This window comes from Ylistrum balloti, unplaced genomic scaffold (genome assembly GCF_031769215.1).
Source record: "Ylistrum balloti isolate Yb309-2 unplaced genomic scaffold, AGI_CSIRO_Ybal_v1 Utg370720, whole genome shotgun sequence".
NCBI classification, from domain to species: domain Eukaryota; kingdom Metazoa; phylum Mollusca; class Bivalvia; order Pectinida; family Pectinidae; genus Ylistrum; species Ylistrum balloti.
The window spans coordinates 324,550-346,009 of record NW_026782428.1 but is presented as its reverse complement, the minus strand read 5'-3'; the positions used below and the strand labels follow the sequence as shown (position 1 = coordinate 346,009).

The following is a 21,460-nucleotide window of genomic DNA, read 5'->3' as shown; positions in this document are numbered from 1 at the left end:
CTTAAACCACTTGAAGCTTCAAATTAATATGTTGTCTCTTGGACATCTCTCGCCAACTGTTATTGCACCCCCTGACCTAAGGAAATTACTAATTGATGTTAAAAGTAAGCTAAGTATGAATATGCAAATTCCTTTTGACCCTGACGTAGACCTTTGGACATTTTATAAGACTGTGACTTGTACAACCCTGATTGGACAGGACGACTTAATGGTAGTCATTGCCATTCCTTTGATTGATATATCAGATAAATTCACTGTGTATAGAGCACACAGTCTTTTATTACCTTATTTGGAAACAAACCAAACAAATCTTTTGGCCTCTTATAGATTAGAAGCAGAAGCCTTGGCGGTGAATGAAGCCAAGACACAATTTGTTATCTTATCTCTTGATGAAGTTAAGGAATGTGGAGGTAGCGTCAAGAAATACTGCAGATTTCGTAATCCAATATATACTTTAGTGTCAAACGAAATGTGTATAATATATCTTTTTATGGGATGGATTAAAGATATTGATAAGTACTGTACCACAGTGGTGCAAGCTAGAACTTCAACTCCTCAAGCCCAACACTTGTCTGATGGACACTGGGTAGTTGTTTCAGAAAAATCATTGACCTTTCATCTAAAATGTCCTATTACTTCCTCTTTAGACAGCCTTAGCACGAAAAGTCCCATTGATATTATAAGCTTAAATGAGGGCTGCTCTGCTTCAAATGAGTTCATGACCTTACCATCCTTTCATCATTATGAAAGTACTTTTAACTTGTCTAATGACTTTAACGCCTTAATACATAATTACTTTATGGGATCAATTAAACTATGGGAGCCATTTTCTCAGAAATTTCCAAATATTACTTCAATCAAAATCCCTCCAAAGTTGAAGTCTATAAAAGAAATTCCTATTGATCATTTGATTTCAGAACTAGATAATATGCACAAATTGGTTCTTATGGAATCAAATAATTCTATCCAAACATACCTCATAATTGGAAGTGTAGTCATTGCTTTCTTAGTGATAGGATAATGCTTTCGGCATAAAATAAAAGATAAATGTCAAAATTATAGGAATAGTAGGTATAGTAAAAGGTCAGTTGTTAAGGGAGATTTGGAGTTGAGTTCTTTACCAATGCCTTATTTGCCTCGTCGAGAGCCTGATGTACCACAAGATTTACCAAGGCAATCTAAGGTTACAATGGCACCACGCTTACATCGCCACAGCACTTCTGAAGTAGACTTCCCTAGACCGGATTCGACTTTCGACAGACGACTTGCTGAATTGTGTTTAAAAGAATTGACAATCTTCCCACCTCAACTCAACTTAAATGGGAACCGGGAAGACTTACAGGTGATGTCAGGTGAACCTGACAACGACGACAACGTTGAGGGCGGTGCAAACCCCTCATCACCAGGTGGAGTAGCAGAGGAGGTAAAAACAGTAAAAAATAACCCTCTGGTATCCACCAGGAAGACAGTGATACAGGATCTTTATCCTGATATAAGAAAGGAACTGGACGGGAACTAGTCCCTTTGGCATGTCCTTCGTGACAATAAGGATAATTAAGGATAAAGTCACGTGAATTTAACAAGACTGACTACAACACATGTATACTTCTGTATCTGTTATACTAACTGTGGAAGAACAGAAGATGGGATTCTTATGAACATTTCGTGATTCTTATGAACATTTTAAGATGGGAAATGTGGTGCAACTTTCCAGACGAAATGTGATGGTTTCTAAAGGAACTATATTATTATATGGGATATCTCCATGAACTGATGTGAGGGTCACAGTGAAATGACTATTGGGACAAGATTGAGTGACTTTCGAATAATTCGGAACAGATTGAGTGACTTTCGAATAATTCTCAGTATATATATTATTAAGTGACAGTAAATTATAACCGTTGTTAGGGATTTATAAACAGATAAATAATTTGTTAATTTAAGTAGATAGTTAAAATAATGCTTGCATGTAGCATGCGAAAGATTGGCGTGTGAAAGCTGTAAGAAAGTAAAGGTAAAAGTCCGTATTAAAGAACAGCACCAAAATTTCGCCTTGATATTGTTAAAAATTGTTGAGAAATATAGTCAGTAGTTTAGTACCGCCTATATTTCTTTTGTGTATGGGACGGATGTGACACTATCAAGTAGATCACTCTGTTGTTAAACCGGAAATGGTTATATGAACAGGAAGCAGTATTTTATTGTATATAATGTTGGTTGGAAATTTAAAATATGAAAATAATAATTTCCATGAATTTATTGTTGTTTAATTTGGCTTATAACAGGAATTGAGTGTTAAATATGTACAAAGTATATAGCACCAAATATGACCTTTACCTGTCCAGCATTGCATAGCCAAGTAGGGACTTATGTAAACAATGGTAGCCAGAATTCATATAAACAAATGTGATGTGTATATATAAACAGTGCAGTACAGTTAGAGTAACGATGATTGTATCATTATAACATAAAATATTTCAAGGTCATGAGAAAATAATAGTTTAGATAGTGAATTGTATATAGTTGCTTAGTACAGCATTATGAGTATGTAAGATAAACATGACCGATTTAGCAGATGTTAGGTTCTGCGTAATTGTTAAGTATTTGATTATTATATATGTAAATAGTGACCAATATGCGGTGGGTCTGAAGACTGGTAGTACCAATTGTCATTCCAGACAATAGCTTCCTGGGATTGGGGAATGGACCAATCAACGGTCGTTGCACTAAATGTGCATCCCCAATCCATCAGCACTTATCCCATACACAATAACAAATGGCGCCAAGATTCTGCATTTTGTGTCCAAATCGGTATAATTTTGACAGAATCTTGATATGGTTGGGTCGCCAGGATCAACCATTGTTCTAGAGGAATTTCCACCTGCGGAGTTGTCCGACTTTTGGCTTCCCCTATAAATACTGGGCAGTTTTCGCTGCTCATTGCACTTGGATCTAGGGATGCCAACGGGACAACTTCCGGTTGTGGGACTGACTCTACGGAAGCGTGATAGGGAGCGAGCCTTCTTGTGGACTTCACTGTGCTATATAAACAACAAGTAGAAAGGAATTTGGACTTGGCTTTTTCTTCGGGAAACACAACGCGAGCGGGGGCACAGTGGGGTTACATACTTCCCTTCACATAGTTACATGTAAAAGTCGTCGGTCTTATATGATAGTTTGGAGATAAAAACAACAGCAACAAAAAAGTAAAATAAAATAAATTTCGAATGTTTTAATCATCGGCCATTCACACTAGCATTACGGTGAATCTAATTTTTTTTTCGTTTCCCGTCATTCTAATATTGACGGTCTTACTATTGGTCGGGGCTATAGTAGTGTCTGAATTTCTGCCTCATTTTGATGATGTACCTGCGCACTATACCCGCAAATTTACGATATGTTTTTATACGAAGGTGTACAGACTGGGTGCTAAAACTAATATATTTGTACAAATGTGTACAGAGACTGAGTCCTTAAAATTGATATATTTGTACAAACTGTACAGACGGAGTCCTTAAAATTGATATATTTGTACAAACTGTACAGACGGAGTCCTTAAAATTATCATTTCTACTGATGTGTACAAACTGGGTCCTAAATTTAAAACACCAAGAGACAGAGAAATCCTTTACTACTTAGAACATATCATCTATGTTCGTGATTATTTTCTTTTTTCAGGAAGTGGCAAGGTTCTTTGATGAAAAACACAAAGATCATTACAGAATTTACAACCTTTGCAGTAAGTTTTATAGCTTCTTGTCTTGTAGAATAGTTTTGTCCCAGAATCATTTCTGTATAGCTCCTTTTTGGTAAAACCTGATTGGTCATTGTGCTAAAGTAAGTGGTTAGGTAAAGTTCAGGCCTCTGGAGTAGCCAATCAAGTACCCAAACATTGTGTCTGTGTGTGAGTCGACCGGTCAAGGTCAGGTAAGGACACCGGAGTAGCCAATCAAGTACCCAAACTTTGTGCCTGTGTATGAGTCGACCGGTCAAGGTCAGGTAAGGACACCGGAGTAGCCAATCAAGTACCCAAACTTTGTGCCTGTGTTTGAGTCGACCGGTCAACGTGAGGTAAGGACACTGGAGAAGCCAATCAAGTACCCAAACATTGTGCCTGTGTATGAGTCGAACGGTCAATGTCAGGTAAGGCCACTGGAGTAGCTAGTCAACTCTTAAAACAGTCCCTGTGTATGAGGGGATAGGTCAAATGCAGCAGTTTTTTGTTTTAACCATGTGATTTCTTAACAATTGTTTTATATGCCACAGATAGATTTGAAGAATTTATATGACAATTCTGGAATGATCTGAAGCTCCTAATTTCTATATTCAAGGTGAGAGAGATTACGACGAGGAATTGTTCCATAACAGAGTGGAGAGGGTTTTTATAGATGACCACAACGTCCCCAGACTAAGGTAACTTCTTATACTTCTGAAAGGATTCAAATACCTCATTGAAGAAACAAATCAACCTGTCTTTAAATATTTTAACTTTGTGACTTTTAACTAAAGAATCAAATATTTTTGTATTTTCACTATCATGTTAAATGTATATTGTCTTCAATTATCACTGAAACTATATCTAAATGCTGAAATGATGTTTAACTATTGGCAGTGAGATGGTAGATTTCTGTGCCAATGCCCGAGAATTCATGAATGAAGATACTCAGAATGTGATAGCTATCCATTGTAAGGGAGGCAAGGGAAGGACAGGCACAATGATATGTACATGGCTCATAGACTGTGGTCTGTTTGAGGATGCGGAGGTAAGTCTTAAGAGAATAGGCAACACCTCTCTTAGAAAATGTTCTTATGAACTATAAAAACTTCACCAACTTAAAAATGCTAATCTCACCTGACAATTTGTAGAATATAGTGTCACAAAGTTTTACAGAAAAACTGCTTTGACTTACCGGTATGTAATATTAATATGTTCAAAATATATATTACAGGAAAGCCTTGGATACTTCGGTGACAGGAGAACAGATTTAACAGTTGGCAAGACGTTCCAGGGAGTTGAAACTCCCAGTCAGGTATAGATATCCTAAATGTTTCTGATATATGTGTGGATAAGTCAGTATTTTGCTAATTTTCTGATAGATTCTGACTCAATTAATGAACAGATACAAGTATTTAATTCAGTATTAGTTAGTGCTTTAAATCTTTACAATGCTTGTCCATAGAAATATGATAAACTGAAAATTTAGTATTGATGTAAACATGTTTTTTTCTGATTGCTACTTTGTAGAGTAGATATGTTGGATATTATGAAAAGGTGAAGAAAGATTTAGAAGGACAACTACCTCCACGAAAAGAGAAGAAAATGACATCTGTGAAAATTGAAGGTCTTACAGGTATATAAGACAAGGCTGCTGTGATAGCTGGATATAATAGAATTATCCCCTGCTACTCAGTAAAATGTCAATCATACTAATTCTGCCCCACCCTTTTATCTGGCACTTTGTCATCATTTAGGTAGTAGTGTTTCCAAGTAAACTTGAAACGTTGATTTTCTTTTATGTCATGGCATAGTTTGAAAATCATCTAGAAAGATTCAATTCAGCTTTACCCTTAAGGTTCACTCTCAAATAGGCTTCATTTTCATACTCTTAGAAATCACACTAACAGTCATATCTTTACCAAATATGGTGTCTATAGACTTACTGACACTGACATAGAACTCCTACCTACAGCTGTATTGTGTACCTGATGTCTATAGATTTACTGACACTGACATAGAACTCCTACCTACAGATGTATTGTGTACCTGATGTCTATAGATTTACTGACACTGACATAGAACTCCTACCTGCAGCTGTATTGTGTACCTGATGTCTATAGATTTACTGACATAGAACTCCTACTTACAGCTGTATTGTGTACCTGATGTCTATAGATTTACTGACACAGAACTCCTACCTACAGCTGTATTGTGTACCTGATGTCTATAGATTTACTGACACTGACATAGAACTCCTACCTACAGCTGTATTGTGTACCTGATGTCTATAGATTTACTGACTTAGAACTCCTAAGTACAGCTGTATTGTGTAACTGATGTCTATAGATTTACTGACATAGAACTCCTACCTACAGCTGTATTGTGTACCTGATGTCTATAGATTTACTGACATAGAACTCCTACCTACAGCTGTATTGTGTACCTGATGTCTATAGATTTACTGACATAGAACTCCTACCTACAGCTGTATTGTGTACCTGATGTCTATAGATTTACTGACATAGAACTCCTACCTACAGCTGTATTGTGTGCTTGTTGTAAATTTTACAATCATAATAGCAAGAGTGTAGGGGGGATGCTGATTATTGGTATTGATTGCTGTAGGTGTGGGGAATGGAGATGGTTCTGACTTTTCTATGGAGATTAGAGTTGATGGACTCCTCATATACGAATGCCGATTTGGCGATAATATTAATTGTCAGGTAGGTAAATTTCTCATCGTTGATGATAATGCTGATATACATGCAATCTTCCAAATAAAGAATTTGTTTGTTCCTCACCTGTTAGTGAATAATACAAACTAACTTGACCACCATATAGTATTTGCATTATTACGTTGATGGTTTGTCCTGTCTGTGCTGTTATGAGTTCATTACCTTGACAGTTCCTTGGAGTGGAAACTCCTCCGGACGCATTAGCATGGTCATTTATCCACGAGCATCAGAGCTCCTCTGAGTTCATCAAGTGGACAGATTCTTATATACAGTCTGAGCTCCTTTGAGCTCATTACCCAGACAAGTTTTACTAAATACTTAGCTCATTAACTGGAAAATTCTTCCCATAGTGTTCGAGCTTCTCTGAGCTTATTACTTGGAAGTTCTTCCCATAGTGTTCGAGCTTTGTTGAGCTTATTACTTGGAAGTTCTTCTCATAGAGTCTGAGCTTCTCAAGGCTCCTTATCTGAATAAACCCTTACAAAGTGTCTGAGTACTTCTTGGCTCAATACCTGGACAGTTTCTGTCTCAAGTGTCTGAGCATCCCTGGGCTCATTACCAGAACAGATCCTGCCATAGTGTCTTAGCTCCCCTGGGCTTGTTACCAGGACAGTTCCTGCCATAGTGTCTTAGCTTCCCTGGGCTTGTTATCAGGACAGTTCCTGCCAAAGTGTCTTAGCTCCCCTGGGCTTGTTATCAGGACAGTTCCTGCCATAATTTTTAGCTTCCCTGAGCTTGTTACAAACACAGTCCTTGTTACCAGGACAGTTCATAGTGTCTGCGCTTATCTGGGCTCATTACCTGGAGATTTTTTTCCCTAGAGTCTGAGCTCTTCTTGACGCATTACCTAGATAGTTGTTGCCATTGTGTTTGAGTTCCCCTCGACTTGTAATCCGGACAGTTCCTGTCATTGTGTCTTTGCTCATCAGGTCTCATTACCAGGACAGCTGCTACCATAGTTTCTTACTGGAACTATCCCAGGCTCATTACCTGGACAGTCCCTGTCATATTATCCGAGCTGCTCTTATCTTATTACCTGGACAGTCCCTGTCATAGTGTCTTAGTGTCTTCTGGGCTTGTTATCAGGACAGTTCCTGCTATAGTGTCTTTGCTCCCCAGGGCTCTGTACCAGGACAGTCCCTGCTATATTGTCTGTTAAAATATGAATTTTAGCTTCCTTTGTTAGGTCACAAGTGTACAACCTAGCAGTAGTGTATTTGTCATTCAGAACATGGAATCCCAGGGAGCTTTGAATGTATTTTTGCTTTTGATTGTTCTATAATATCACATGATCACAGTATCTTACCTGCTCATGCATTTACATGAGGCAGTCATAAGACTCTTAAGCTCTAAGGGTTATTTACTGGGCATTTGGTCTAATAGGGTTTGACAAGTCCTTCTGATCTCCTCCTTATTTTTTTATAGTTCATAATCCACCCTATATTAAAACCTCTTTTAGATATTGACTGTATGTTACAGAAGTGTAGGTAAAATAGGTTACTTATGATGATATGTAATTACAGATGATGAAATACACTGACAGTGATAGTATTGTTGTAAACCTGCAGAACTCTCCAACCTTATTCGCAGATGTCAAACTTCGCTTCTTTTCATCTGCAGTAAGTATTCTTTTCATTATTAACCATTTCTTCTTCTGGAATCAGATGGTGATCTATTCGAATATTTCTGTGGTTCATCTAGTCATCTCTCTGTCTTTTTTTTGTAAATTTTTTGCTATTTCTTGAGAAACATCAGACATGCCTACAAATGAATGTTATTTGTGAAAGGAGTTAGTTGTTCTGCTGTTACTAAACCAGTATATACTGGTCTACTGTATTCACATGCACTTTTAGGTAACACTTTTTGATATTCACATATGTAACAGAGGTCATTTTTATCTAAATGCCTCCGCTAGGAATCGAACTCGGGCCCCCTGGCTTACTAGTCTGACGCTCAACCAATCGAGCTAAGGAGAAGTTCTCTCTAGCCGAGTGGTATATTGCGGCTAGTATTTTACCAGGGTTACATACTCCCCCTTCAGGAAATAACTCGAGTGGTATATTGCGGCTAGTATTTTACCAGGGTTACATACTCCCCCTTCAGGAAATAACTCGTCCTCGAGTTTCCACTGGTTACAGCGACGCCGCTGGGGCATGGCTAAGTACTCATCCCAGGTCCCTACATGGGCACCAATGTAACAGAGGTCATTTTTATCTAAATGCCTCCGCTAGGAATCGAACCCGGGACCCCTGGCTTACTAGTCTGACGCTCAACCAATCGAGCTAAAGAGTTCCCATTGGTTTGGGGTCCCTGGTACAAATAAATCCGACGGATGAGATGGTGGTCTAGTGTCTTCATTTATTTTTTTTTATTTACTCATCTCATACTTAATCCCTACAACAAAACAAATAACATTGTAGAGTAACTAAAGGTAAAAGCAACTATATGAACAATTATGAACAGAACATTCGGACGGGTACGCGTTATTAAAAGATACATTTCACACCAAATATTATTTAAAATCCACAAATTAAATTATCACAACATAGCATATGTATATAAAGATTACTCACTTGGCATGTGGTGCCCAGGACATTTCATCAGCAATGAATTGAAAAATATAGTTGATTTAGAGAAGGAATGTATATGTTCCTCTACCGGCGGTCAAAATCTTTATGGGGCTTTTGGCGGTAATGAGAAAGAAAGAAAGAAAAGAAAAGAAAAAGACCAGCACGCATGTCCAGTACTGTATCCGTCACCTGTCAAACCTGTTTACCTACATACGTCACACAAACTCACTCTCCGGACATTCACGAACTACACATAAAGTATACATAATAGGACTTTCACAATACAAAGCACAACATGGGATATGCCCCCCATATAGAAGTAACACGATGAGTGCACCACACGTACAATGCAAAACACAACACAACATGGGATACTCCCGTCGTAAATATGGCAAGACGAGCACAGTAGAAATACATTAACATATTAAAATAATTTAAATGGGTGCCACACATACACCTTTAGGTAACACTTTTTGATATTCACATACACCTTTAGGTAACACTTTTTGATATTCACATACACCTTTTAGGTAACACTTTTTGATATTCACATACACCTTTAGGTAACACTTTTTGATATTCACATACACCTTTTAGGTAACACTTTTTGATATTCACATACACCTTTAGGTAACACTTTGATATTCACATACACCTTTTGGAAACACTTTTTGATATTCACATACACCTTTAGGTAACACTTTTTGATATTCACATACACCTTTTAGGTAACACTTTTTGATATTCACATACACCTTTAGGTAACACTTTGATATTCACATACACCTTTTGGAAACACTTTCTGATATTCACATACACTTTTAGGTAACACTTTTTGATATTCACATACACCTTTAGGTAACACTTTTTGATATTCACATACACCTTCAAGTAACACTTTTTGATATTCACATACACCTTTTAGGTAACACTTTTTGATATTCACATACACCTTTAGGTAACACTTTGATATTCACATACACTTTTAGGTAACACTTTTTGATATTCACATACACCTTCAAGTAACACTTTTTGATATTCACATACACCTTTTAGGTAACACTTTTTGATATTCACATACACCTTTAGGTAACACTTTGATATTCACATACACTTTTAGGTAACACTTTTTGATATTCACATACACCTTTTGATCAATCTGTGAATAGCCCACTATTACAACCTTTACTTATCTGTTTCAGAAAAACATCCCAAAAATTTATGACAACTGTGCCTTTTTCCTCTGGTTCCATACTTCATTCATTGAAAGTAATAAGTAAGTAAAAGAACCCACTTTACCTTTAAAACGCTTTATAACTTTCAAATGCATGAAGTTACATGTATCAATGTCGTACATTTTAAGCAATGGACAAGGAACATTTTTAATTTTTCCTTTTTACAAAATGGCCGATTCAAGTATGACAAAAAGACTTGGTAAAGAAGAAATGTTTGTAAAAATATTTAAACCAACTCTGAATGCAAGTTGCAAGAAAACGTTAGCGGAATACATTTGTCGTGTTGATTTGAATTTTTCAACTATTTAATCGATACACAAAGCATCTTTAAGTTACATCTATATATATATATATATATAAATTTAAATATAAGAAACACTTTGTATATTGTACATATAAGTATAAAAACAAATATGAACATGGCAAGTTAAGAAGATATGCTTGTCAGACTTTTCAACCCATCCCTAAATGCACACTAAAGTTTGTGCGGGGACACCAATTATACCGTTATTACCTCCCCTTATATTGCCTATAATATTACATCATGATGTACTATGTAACATACCTATGGCATCAATGCAATCGCCTGAAGATGGTCGCAAGGCTTGAAAACTTAAGTAATTGTGATTTTGAAACTTAGTTGCCATGTTAATGTTTTGCTTAAATATATATATATATATACATAGATAAATAAATGCAATTTAAAATATTACATAAAGTATGCAAATTTGGGAAATGAACAACATCAAAATAAAGAACATATTTTTTATCAATAAAAGAATTAATTTGAACCTTCAGTGTTTTGTTGCTGAAATGATAAGAAACGTGTTGTTGTGTACCTTTTTTCTACTTCGTTCTCTACATATATATAGAGTGGTATATTTTCACTGTATATTACTTGAACCTGTTGGTATCCATATTAATCTCTGGTTATTCTGTAGACTGCGTTTGACTAGAGATGAAATTGACAACCCACATAAGAAGAAAGCCAAAGAGGTTTACAGGGACAATTTTGCAGTGGAACTCAATTTTGAAGATGCTGATGAGGACTGAGGAGAATTTTTGATTGAGAGAGAAAAACTGACCCAGAGACAAATTTCAAGTGGACAGGGCTTCTGAATGTGGAATATTTTTAACTGTGGGAGAGTTCTGACCGAGGAAGGCATTTTGTAGGGTAAAAGTGGATTGGGGAGTTTTAAAATGGGGGGCGGGGGTTGCTTTTAGAGTGACTAAAGTTTGACTTTGGGATGTCTGATGAAGGTTGCTTGCTTTTTAGATTTTCTGCTTGGCAATAGGTTCCGTTAAAGAGGAAGATTCCTAAATGTGGGAAGGGTTTTGTGAGAGTTATTGTCTCTCTATGATTTTTAACTGTGTAAGCTGCTGTTTCTGACTTCAGAAGAATTTTGTCTGCGAGAGCTGGTGTTTCTGACTAAACTAAACAGCTTATCATTCTATCTGCCTAATACTCATTTATAATAGAGAAGAAGTATTTTTTCATGCTTTACATCTGTACTGCTTTAGTAATGGTTGTAGACAATTTTCATGGAATTATTATTTATCATGTCATTAGATATTGTCTCTAAAAGTTGCAATTTGGCTGGTCAGTGATCTGTCCATCTGTCCTTAAATAATTCTTCTTATTGCAATTTCTTGAAAAGTACTGGATGGATCTGTCTAATTTTATGTCAGCTCCCAATGGTCCCTAGTTTGCATGTTTACTTTTTTGATTGATAGGGAAAACAAGATGGCTGACAGGTGGCCATATTGAATTTTTTGGAAGTTGGTAGTTTGTTATTACTATTTTTGAGAACCACTTGATGGATCTTTCTCAAATTTCATGTGTAGACTCTCCTCAGAGCTTAGTTTTGCAGTGTTTACTATGGGACTGATTAGGAAACGAAATGGCCTACAGGTTGTCTAGGAATATGCCAGTTTCAGTTGGTTATCGCTATGTCTTGAGAAGTTTTAGGCAATTAGACAGATGGTAGAGAAGAGAAAGGATGAGAAATAATGCTAGTGATGAAGAACCAATTGAGATCACAATGGTGGGCACCAAGATCCTCCTGTGATCTCTTGTTGGCTTTTTCAATATTAATAATACCGTTTCATTTGACAATGCTTTGAATATATCGGGTAACACAAAGATCAGACGATATATTACTAATAACTAGAAGAAGAGTAGTTTTCTAATATGGCTGTTGACATGGTATGGATTCTTGGGACATAATTTTCAGTTAAGTCAGTCACACAATCAATATATATAAGTAAAATAAATACCATCTTGTTGTGGCCCTGTCAGCATTGTTTGGAAAATTTTATTTTTTTATAAACCAATTGGTTTATACCAGAAAAAAGGTTGAGATTCTGCAGCTGAGGTCAGTTGGTGAAATGTATTTAGATAATTTGAATTAATTGCATCATTCCAGTCGTTAATGATCTATTGTATATTTACAGAACAATGTATGTAGATGGAAACAATATCGCAGGCAATAATATTATCATATTATCTTTATACTGAGGGGGAAGTTATACTCAGGGTTGTGCCATTAGTGTGCTTTATTATATACATTCCACTGAAATAAAACTGAAGTCAGAAATGAGGAAACACTGTACTAGAATATGCTTTCTGCAGATTTAATTTTTGAGGTTAATTCTGCAGAGCTGTATGGCTGTGAAGATTATGACTTATCATTTTGATCGTAATTCAAATAATGTTTTTTTTTCATTGCAAATTATATTGATATGCTGTCCAATGTATTTGAAATAAGTTCTAGTCAATTTTAAGTGCCACACTAGTGTTTGTTTTAGATTTTATTTCTGTATATTTGTTGACTATCATTCTACAAATGACTAGAAAAAAACCTCACCAAACAATCAAAACAATGTGTTCTTAACATGATAGCCTCTTATAGGGTTTAGAAACACTTCAGGATGATGTGTAGCATTTGTAACAAGATTTGATATTTTTCTTTGTAGAATGACAAGTTTCAATGTTAAGATATTGGTTACTAGTGATGTAAAAGGAATGAGTCATTATCATTCCAACATAGTGTTAAATACATCTGACTAAGCACTATGATCAAGGAATGGATTATCACAGACCTGGAAAAAACTTCTGTTGTAGTATTCAACAGCATGCTTTTTTGGCTCAGTTGGTATACATGTAACTTTGGATTATCATACTGGAGACCCAAGTTCAATTCCTGTCACAGCACTTGACAGGAATGTATTCTGTCCTATTACATATATATGCTCTTCATTCTGGTCAATGTTGATAGAAAAATCTGTTTTCACAACGTAACAAAATGTTCAGAGGGGTTGAGTATCTGTTACTTTTCAATGTCTTGGTAATCTTGACGAGCATTACCATTGTCTAATCCTTCCCAAAAGGTTGATATGGTGATAAAATGTCCTATTAGTGATATGAAGTGCCTGCCTTGCCACTGTGTATCACACTACAGTACTTGTTAAATATTACTGTAGAGAATTGTATTATAATATAAACAGAATTGATTGTTGAACACATTTATTATCAATTTATGTTAGATTTCTTTTATTTTATATTAATTTGTCAAGTATACGAGAAGAAAGGTGCTAAGTTTTTTCATTACAATTAAAAACCTGTATGTAGGTCAAGGACAGTGTTGCTATTTTTAGGTGGAAATCGTATCATTTGTAATGTCTTGTCATGTCATGAATATCATTTTATAATAGAGACTTTTTCATTATGGAAATATTTTTTACTAACACAGATGTTAGCATTTATATTCTTACTTTTGTTGTGTATAGACATGCTGTGAGGCGACATTAAAATGGTAGCTTTTTAGACATCCTGTAAAGTGACATTAAAATGGTAGCTTTGTAGACATGCTGTAAAGTGACATTAGAATGGTAGCTTTGTAGACATGCTGTAAGGTGACACTGAAATGGTAGCTTTGTAGACATGCTGTAAGGTGACACTGAAATGGTAGCTTTGTAGACATGCTGTAAGGTGACACTGAAATGGTAGCTTTGTAGACATGCTGTAAGGTGACATTAAAATGGTAGCTTTATAGACATGCTGTAAGGTGACATCAAAATGGTAGCTTTGTAGACATGCTGTAAGGTGACATTAAAATGGTAGCTTTATAGACATGCTGTAAGGTGACATCAAAATGGTAGCTTTGTAGACATGCTGTAAGGTGACATTAAAATGGTAGCTTTGTATACATGCTGTAAGGTGACACTGAAATGGTAGCTTTGTAGACATGCTGTAAGGTGACACTAAAATGGTAGCTTTGTAGACATGCTGTAAGGTGACATTAAAATGGTAGCTTTGTAGACATGCTGTAAGGTGACATTAAAATGGTAGCTTTGTAGACATGCTGTAAAGTGACATTAGAATGTTAGCTTTGTGGACATGCTGTAAGGTGACATTAAAATGGTAGCTTTGTAGACATGTTGTAAGGTAATATGAAATTGATTGTGTGTAGACATGCTGTAAGGTGACATTAAAATGGTAGCTCTGTAGACATGCTGTAAGGTGACATTAAAATGGTAGCTTTGTAGACATGCTGTGAGGTAATATCAGAATGACCAATCAGTGTTACTATTTGTTAGGTCCAGATACTGACTGAAGAAGAATTTTTCACGGCAGCCAGAACTGCAGCACATATTTGGATATTAACCTGTTTTAGTAATTTGCATAAAGTTAAGTACCACAATGAGGTCTTTGGACTTGACAATTTGTTAATACACAGGAATATCCAGAAACTTTGATGGATGTAAATGATTATGTATTAAATAGTATTCGACCTCAGATTATAGTAGCTTTCTGTGTTGTCTGAAGTAAACTTAATCCCTTTTGGATTAACTTGTACAATTTATCCTGTGATTGTTTTTAATTTTCATTGTGTAGAAAACTGAATTTATTATTGATAAACTTTGAAATACATGAGGAATTATAGCCCTCCTATTTCTTTGCCTTATTTAAGGTTGTCACCTGAATAGGTAACAAGATATATATGTATATTACAATAAAAATTCTGATTTACAATCAAATCTTTTGAGTTTTACACTCTCAGTGACCCGAAACAGAAGATAAATTAGGGTGTTGTACATAAATCATGTCACTAAACTGCTCATTACGTTTGCATATATAAAGGCCTTGTCTGAAACTGTTTGACAATTACGATGGGAAAAAAATACAAACAGTATTCCTTCATAACCACATGCAGCTATATATTCTACCCAACTATACAACAAGCACTAACAACATGGGCCAGCAGTAGGACTGTACCCTCCAATAACCACATGTGTGGGACTGTAGTAAGGAATTGTGCCCTCAAATAACCACATGTGTGGGACTGTAGTAAGGAATTGTACCCTCCAATAACCACATGTGTGGGACTGTAGTAAGGAATTGTACCCTCCAATAACCACATGTGTTGGACTGTAGTAAGGAATTGTGCCCTCAAATAATGTGTGGGATTGTAGTAAGGAATTGTGCCCTCAAATAACCACATGTGTGGGGCTGTAGTAAGGAATTGTGCCCTCAAATAACCATGTGTGGGATTGTAGTAAGGAATTGTGCCCTCAAATAACCACATGTGTGGGACTGTAGTAAGGAATTGTACCCTCTAATAACCACATGTATGGGATTGTAGTAAGGAATTGTGCTCTCAAATAACCACATGTGTGGGACTGTAGTAAGGAATTGTGTCCTCAAATAACTACTTGTGTGGGACTGTAGTAAGGAATTGTGCCCTCAAATAACCACATGTGGGACTGTAGTAAGGAATTGTCCCTTTAAATAACCACATGTGTGGGATTGTAGTAAGGAATTGTGTCCTCAAATAACCACATGTGTGGGACTGTAGTAAGGAATTCTGTCCTCAAATAACCACATGTGTGGGATTGTTGTAAGGAATTGTGTCCTCAAATAACCACATGTGTGGGACTGTAGTAAGGAATTGTGCCTCCAATAACCACATGTGTGGGATTGTAATTAGAAATTGTGTCCTCAAATAACCACATGTGTGGGACTGTAGTAAGGAATTGTGCCCTCAAATAACCACATGTGTGGGACTGTAGTAAGGAATTGTGTCCTCAAATAACCACTTGTGTGGGACTGTAGTAAGGAATTGTGCCCTCAAATAACCACATGTGGGACTGTAGTAAGGAATTGTCCCCTTAAATAGCCACATGTGTGGGATTGTACTAAGGAATTGTGCCCTCAAAAAACCACATGTATGGGATTGTAGTAAGGAATTGTGCCCTCAAATAATCCACATGTGTGGGACTGTAGTAAGGAATTGTACCCTCTAATACCCACATGTATGGGATTGTAGTAAGGAATTGTGCCCTCAAATAACCACATGTGTGGGACTGTAGTAAAGAATTGTGTCCTCAAATAATCACATGTGTGGGACTGTAGTAAGGAATTGTGTCCTCAAATAACCACATGTGTGGGATTGTAGTAAGGAATTCTGTCCTCAAATAACCACATGTGTGGGACTGTAGTAAGGAATTGTGCCTCCAATGACCACATGTGTGGGATTGTAATTAGAAATTGTGTTCTCAAATAACCACTTGTGTGGGACTGTAGTAAGGAATTGTGCCCTCAAATAACCACATGTGTGGGACTGTAGTAAGGAATTGTACCCTTAAATAACCACATGTGTGGGATTGTAGTAAGGAATTGTGCCCTCAAATAACCACATGTGTGGGACTGTAGTAAGGAATTGTGCCTCCAATAACCACATGTGTGGGATTGTAATTAGAAATTGTGTCCTCAAATAACCACATGTGTGGGACTGTAGTAAGGAATTGTGCCCTCAAATAACCACATGTGGGACTGTAGTAAGGAATTGTCCCCTTAAATAACCACATGTGTGGGACTGTAGTAAGGAATTGTGCCCTACAGTAACCACATTTGTGGGATTGTAGTAAGGGACTGTGCCCTCTAATAACCATTTCTTGGGCATTGGTGAGGTAATTTACCCAAGTTAACCTCATGTATGTCATTACAGTGGGGAATATGTACTCTCTTCTAACAACTGAATGTGCGGGGCTCTGGTGAGGAATTGTACTCCTTAAAGACATTTGTTTTAAACATGCACAAAGATCATAACACAGGTCACAGTGACCTTGGTATGTTACAAAGCACTCCATCAACCGAAGATATTCCTATAGAGTAAGTCTTGTGATACAATATGAAACAGGAAAGGACATATGCTTAAGACATGTTTTTTTTCATGGAACAATTACATGGTCAAAATATGGGTCACAGTGATTGTATCTATGCTTACAACAGCTCCTATCACCAAGATGTTCCTTACAGCACTTTAGATGACCTTACACAAAACAAAGATATGGAGATATGCTAAAAAAGAAATTTTTATTTAAACATGGTTAAAGCGAGTGAAAGGCCCTTAGTGCCTTTATTGCTCTCCTGGTTTAGTTTGCTGAAATTGCTTCATCTAAATGAAAGTCATTGAAAGGTGTATATATTACCTCTTTTAGGCCATGCCCTTCTGCCCCTCGGGGATCAGATGGACCATTCACAAAAAATTAAGTTCCCCTTGCCCTAGGATCATTCAGACCAAAAATTGGGGCAAAATTCAATGATTCCTAAAGAATAAGAACAATTTTAATGAATTTACTCATTTCCCATCTGATGATTGTGGGCTTATAATTTACTCATTTCCCATCTGATGATTGTGGGCTTATAATTTACTCATTTCCCATCTGATGATTGTGGGCTAATAATTTGCTCAATTTCCCCTATTGGACCCTACTCCTTGTGCCAACTACTTTGATAAAATCTAATCTAATCTAAAAAAAAAAGTGGAATTTTATGGATTTTTCTATATATGCCATACCAGGCCCTACCTTTCCCACCCCTAGGGAGCTGAGACCCACAATTTATACAAAACTGATTCTACTTCACCACAAAATGTTGCAAACAAAATTCCTGCAAAATCCAATTATTCCTATAGGAGGAGTAAAATCTTAGACTTGAAAATTTGTCCTTTTTGACCCTGTCCTTAGGCCCCTGAGAACAGAGACATATCATTCATTTGGTCAAAATCTGCTCAGTCATTCATGACTAGTAGTGATTTTAAGTTGACGAACGGACAACAGGGCATGTCATAAGCTCAATTGGCCATAAAAAACATGCACATATTAGTCCAAAAATCAAAACTTAAAGAGTCAGACCCACTCCTTGACCGATTTCATTTTATTTTAAAAAAAATCAAGGATTTTGTATTTTTTTCGGGTAGCAAAAGTTCTGACTTACCCTGTATTACCGCAATTGTAAATTAAATTGCTACTAATCTAACTTAAAAAATAGTTTTAAAAAAGAATTTGAAACGACTCAGTGCTAATTCATAATTATGCGGGAAGTCCTGCCCTCTGATGCAGGCGCAAAGAACTGTAAATAAATCTGCCATCTTCCAATATGGCAGAAAGCGTGCGAGGGAAGCGGGGAAGAAAACGTGTTTTGACAGACTCTGAGGAGAAAAGAAGGAAGATAGCTGATTCATACTCTGTATCGCTCTCTGTTTGGCTCTCTTGTGTAGAATCACTCTAAAATCATATTGATAAATTCTCTTATCATCAAATATTCCATTTCGTGATGTTCTATATGTTCGTTACCGTATCGTAACCCCAATTTGAGGGCCTCTTTGCAATTAATCGTAGTTTTTGTGTCATATCTAAGCATTGAAAGATGTGATCGATACATACGTTAGATGATTTCCATACAGGATATATAGAGTATTGATTGCATTTATCGGTAAAATCTCTTTAAAAGCGATGTCACATGGACGTACTACTCACTTCTTCCTCCATTTTTGTTTTGGTTCTAACTGCATCTGAACGTATCACATGACTTTTCCTCATCAATATTCATATCCTGGTGTTGATTAATGAGACTAATTCCGGCACCGATATCTCCGGTACCCTTTCAATTTCAAGTTCGAAACTTTATACAAGTCTTTATTTATATATTATCTATTAGTATGCAACAACATTTCCAATGAAATATGAAACAATATCTATAATGGAGTGGGTCTGGCTCTATAAATAAAGAGTTACACAGTACACAATTCATTGTTCATTGTTTTAATTCAAAATAATCATAATTCTGAAGCCACATAAAGGTAGCACCTCTCACTTGTATACATGTGTATCAGTCTTAGTTTTTTTGTTTAAATTCACTTTGGAGGACCTTAGGAGTTGTTGTTCTTCAATTCAAGTAAGTATTTCTTTTTACCCTTGATAGCCTTAGTCACTACAGCAATGTCCTTAGTTATCTCCACGCATGCTGCTATGATTCGATCAGCATCCTCAGCCAGTTTCTGAGAAAATGAGAGAATGGATCAGCATCATTCATATATATCAAGAATGTACCATTCCACAAGTTATACTTCATAATTTAGACAAGTGTATGTTGTGTCGGGGCAACGACATCCCCCATCCTCATCCCCCTCCATATCAGAATACAACAGGGAATAATGATACAATATAATATAAAAAATTAAAACTATGTCTCCCTTTATCAGACTTCAGGATTTTCCATAATTTTGTTAGTAGTAGGCTGTGTAGTGAAAGTAGGAGGCTGGCCTGCCGTCTACGTGTAGTCGGGTACGGAACATTATTACAGAACTGGATTGGTGTAGGTGGCCAAATGATCAAAGCAGCCCGTCAAATTGGCCGGCGACCGGCTCTTATGGAAAACCCTGAGACTTGCTTAAGTTTTGTAGTAGGATCTGTGCAATTCTTTATCACAGACTAACCAGTAATTTCATTATCCTACACCTTGTAAATCTTTGTCAAAGCATTTAACCTTCACCGTTAGTCTGCATAATAAGAGCTAGTGGTAAATATAAAATAAATCAATAACAACTTATACATACCCCCTCTAGATCCACAAGCCCACCTTGTTTAAATCTTTTTAAATTTTTTCCATGTGATGTCAGCACTACTCTCACAGAAGTTCCTTTACAAAGACGCTGCTTCACAGCTGCAAGTTTTGTATTTAGGTCATTCTCATGAATATACACACTCAAATGGACTTCTTTCATCTTCTCAACTTTATATTTTGATACTTCTTTTTGAAATTCTGCGTTTGACAAAAGTTTGAATTCATCTATTTTCTCTGCTGATTCCTTTGGAATATGAAACAATTTCATCCCTTCCTTGTGTGCAAAGATATGAGCCATTTTTAGTGACATTTTATGTAAAAAATTATTGTTTGAATCTAGAACATGAACAAGTCTGGAGTCTGAATCGCTTGAGAAGGAACGTACCTCTCTTAAACTCAGAAAATCAATTGTTAGTCCTGGATTTATCCAAACAATGGTTTCAAATTTTGTCCTTTTGGGTATACAATGTGAAATGAAAATCTGTTGTGGACTATGTTTACATAGTGTATGGATCCTTTGGGAAAGTACAGACTGCATTTTACACAAATTTTGCAGTCTGCAAAAAGATTGCAAAGGAATCATTTTGTCCTCTTGTATAATTCTTCTTCAATGGCTCAGTGTATTCTTCAATGTACCATGTCTTAAAAAAAAGAAAACAAAATGGAAAGACATTAAATATTATTAATAATATTTCCTTGGTGCTTATCATCGCATCTTTTTTAGTTCTTTATCAGTTGATCTTTTCATTACATATCTATTCTTTCAAATTTATCTCAAAAACAAATATAGTCAAAAGCATGCACCAAAACGATGTCTATCGAGGACCTATAATCTGGACTGTTCGAATTCGTGGAAGTAAATAATTCCAGACTGTACATGGAGGACAGATGATATGGGATCTCGGTTGAGGATCACAAGATATCGACTGTCAGTGAAGGGCCATGATTTAGACTACCGGGATTAATATATTATTTGTTGGCATGAATATAGTCGGTTCCGAGTGAGTAAAGGACCATGATTTGGATTGTCTCTGGAGGACCCTTAAATGGTTCCGAACTGTTACTTGTTTAGAGGATCATGACCTTACGTACAAATTGCACGTAGCGATAGCCATACCTGTGTATTCCACCAATTCCAGTACAATACACGGAGTTAGGAATCAATGACCAATGACACTGTTCTTATTTTCGCATCAATGAAATAGTATTTAATTCAAGTAGGATTTTTAATACTAAAATACATTTGTATACAAATAAAATTTCTTTGTGTCACTATCCTAAAAATGTATTAC

General features: G+C 36.3%; 2 protein-coding genes across 2 annotated transcripts in view; one reads left to right on the top strand and one right to left on the bottom strand.

The window, feature by feature from the left end:
• LOC132557776 (phosphatidylinositol 3,4,5-trisphosphate 3-phosphatase TPTE2-like) overlaps positions 1–15,215 on the top strand; it is a 29,564-nt gene extending 14,349 nt beyond the window's left edge. The window contains exons 6-14 of the mRNA XM_060222301.1: positions 3,679–3,739; positions 4,332–4,413; positions 4,613–4,763; positions 4,950–5,030; positions 5,246–5,351; positions 6,344–6,441; positions 7,977–8,072; positions 10,226–10,299; positions 11,200–15,215. Coding sequence (XP_060078284.1) covers positions 3,679–3,739; positions 4,332–4,413; positions 4,613–4,763; positions 4,950–5,030; positions 5,246–5,351; positions 6,344–6,441; positions 7,977–8,072; positions 10,226–10,299; positions 11,200–11,311 — 861 coding nt within the window. The 3' untranslated portion in view covers positions 11,312–15,215. The remainder of the gene's footprint in view (positions 1–3,678; positions 3,740–4,331; positions 4,414–4,612; positions 4,764–4,949; positions 5,031–5,245; positions 5,352–6,343; positions 6,442–7,976; positions 8,073–10,225; positions 10,300–11,199) is intronic.
• Positions 15,216–19,350: 4,135 nt separating this feature from the next.
• On the bottom strand, positions 19,351–21,322 carry LOC132557780 (uncharacterized). The gene is made up of 3 exons (XM_060222306.1): positions 21,286–21,322; positions 20,161–20,809; positions 19,351–19,602 (listed from the first exon to the last, which is right to left on the bottom strand). The coding sequence occupies exons 2-3, from the start codon at positions 20,749–20,751 to the stop codon at positions 19,474–19,476; spliced, it is 720 nt and encodes a 239-aa protein (XP_060078289.1). The 5' UTR covers positions 20,752–20,809; positions 21,286–21,322; the 3' UTR covers positions 19,351–19,473.
• Positions 21,323–21,460: the final 138 nt, after the last annotated feature.

Coding starts and splice junctions, on each gene's coding strand:
- LOC132557780 (XM_060222306.1), bottom strand. CDS start 20,751: ATGATTCCTTTGCAATCTTTTTGCAGACTGCAAAATTTGTGTAAAATG. Junction 19,603..20,160: donor GGCTTGTGGATCTAGAGGGG/GTATGTATAAGT, acceptor TCATTTTCTCAG/AAACTGGCTGAGGATGCTGA.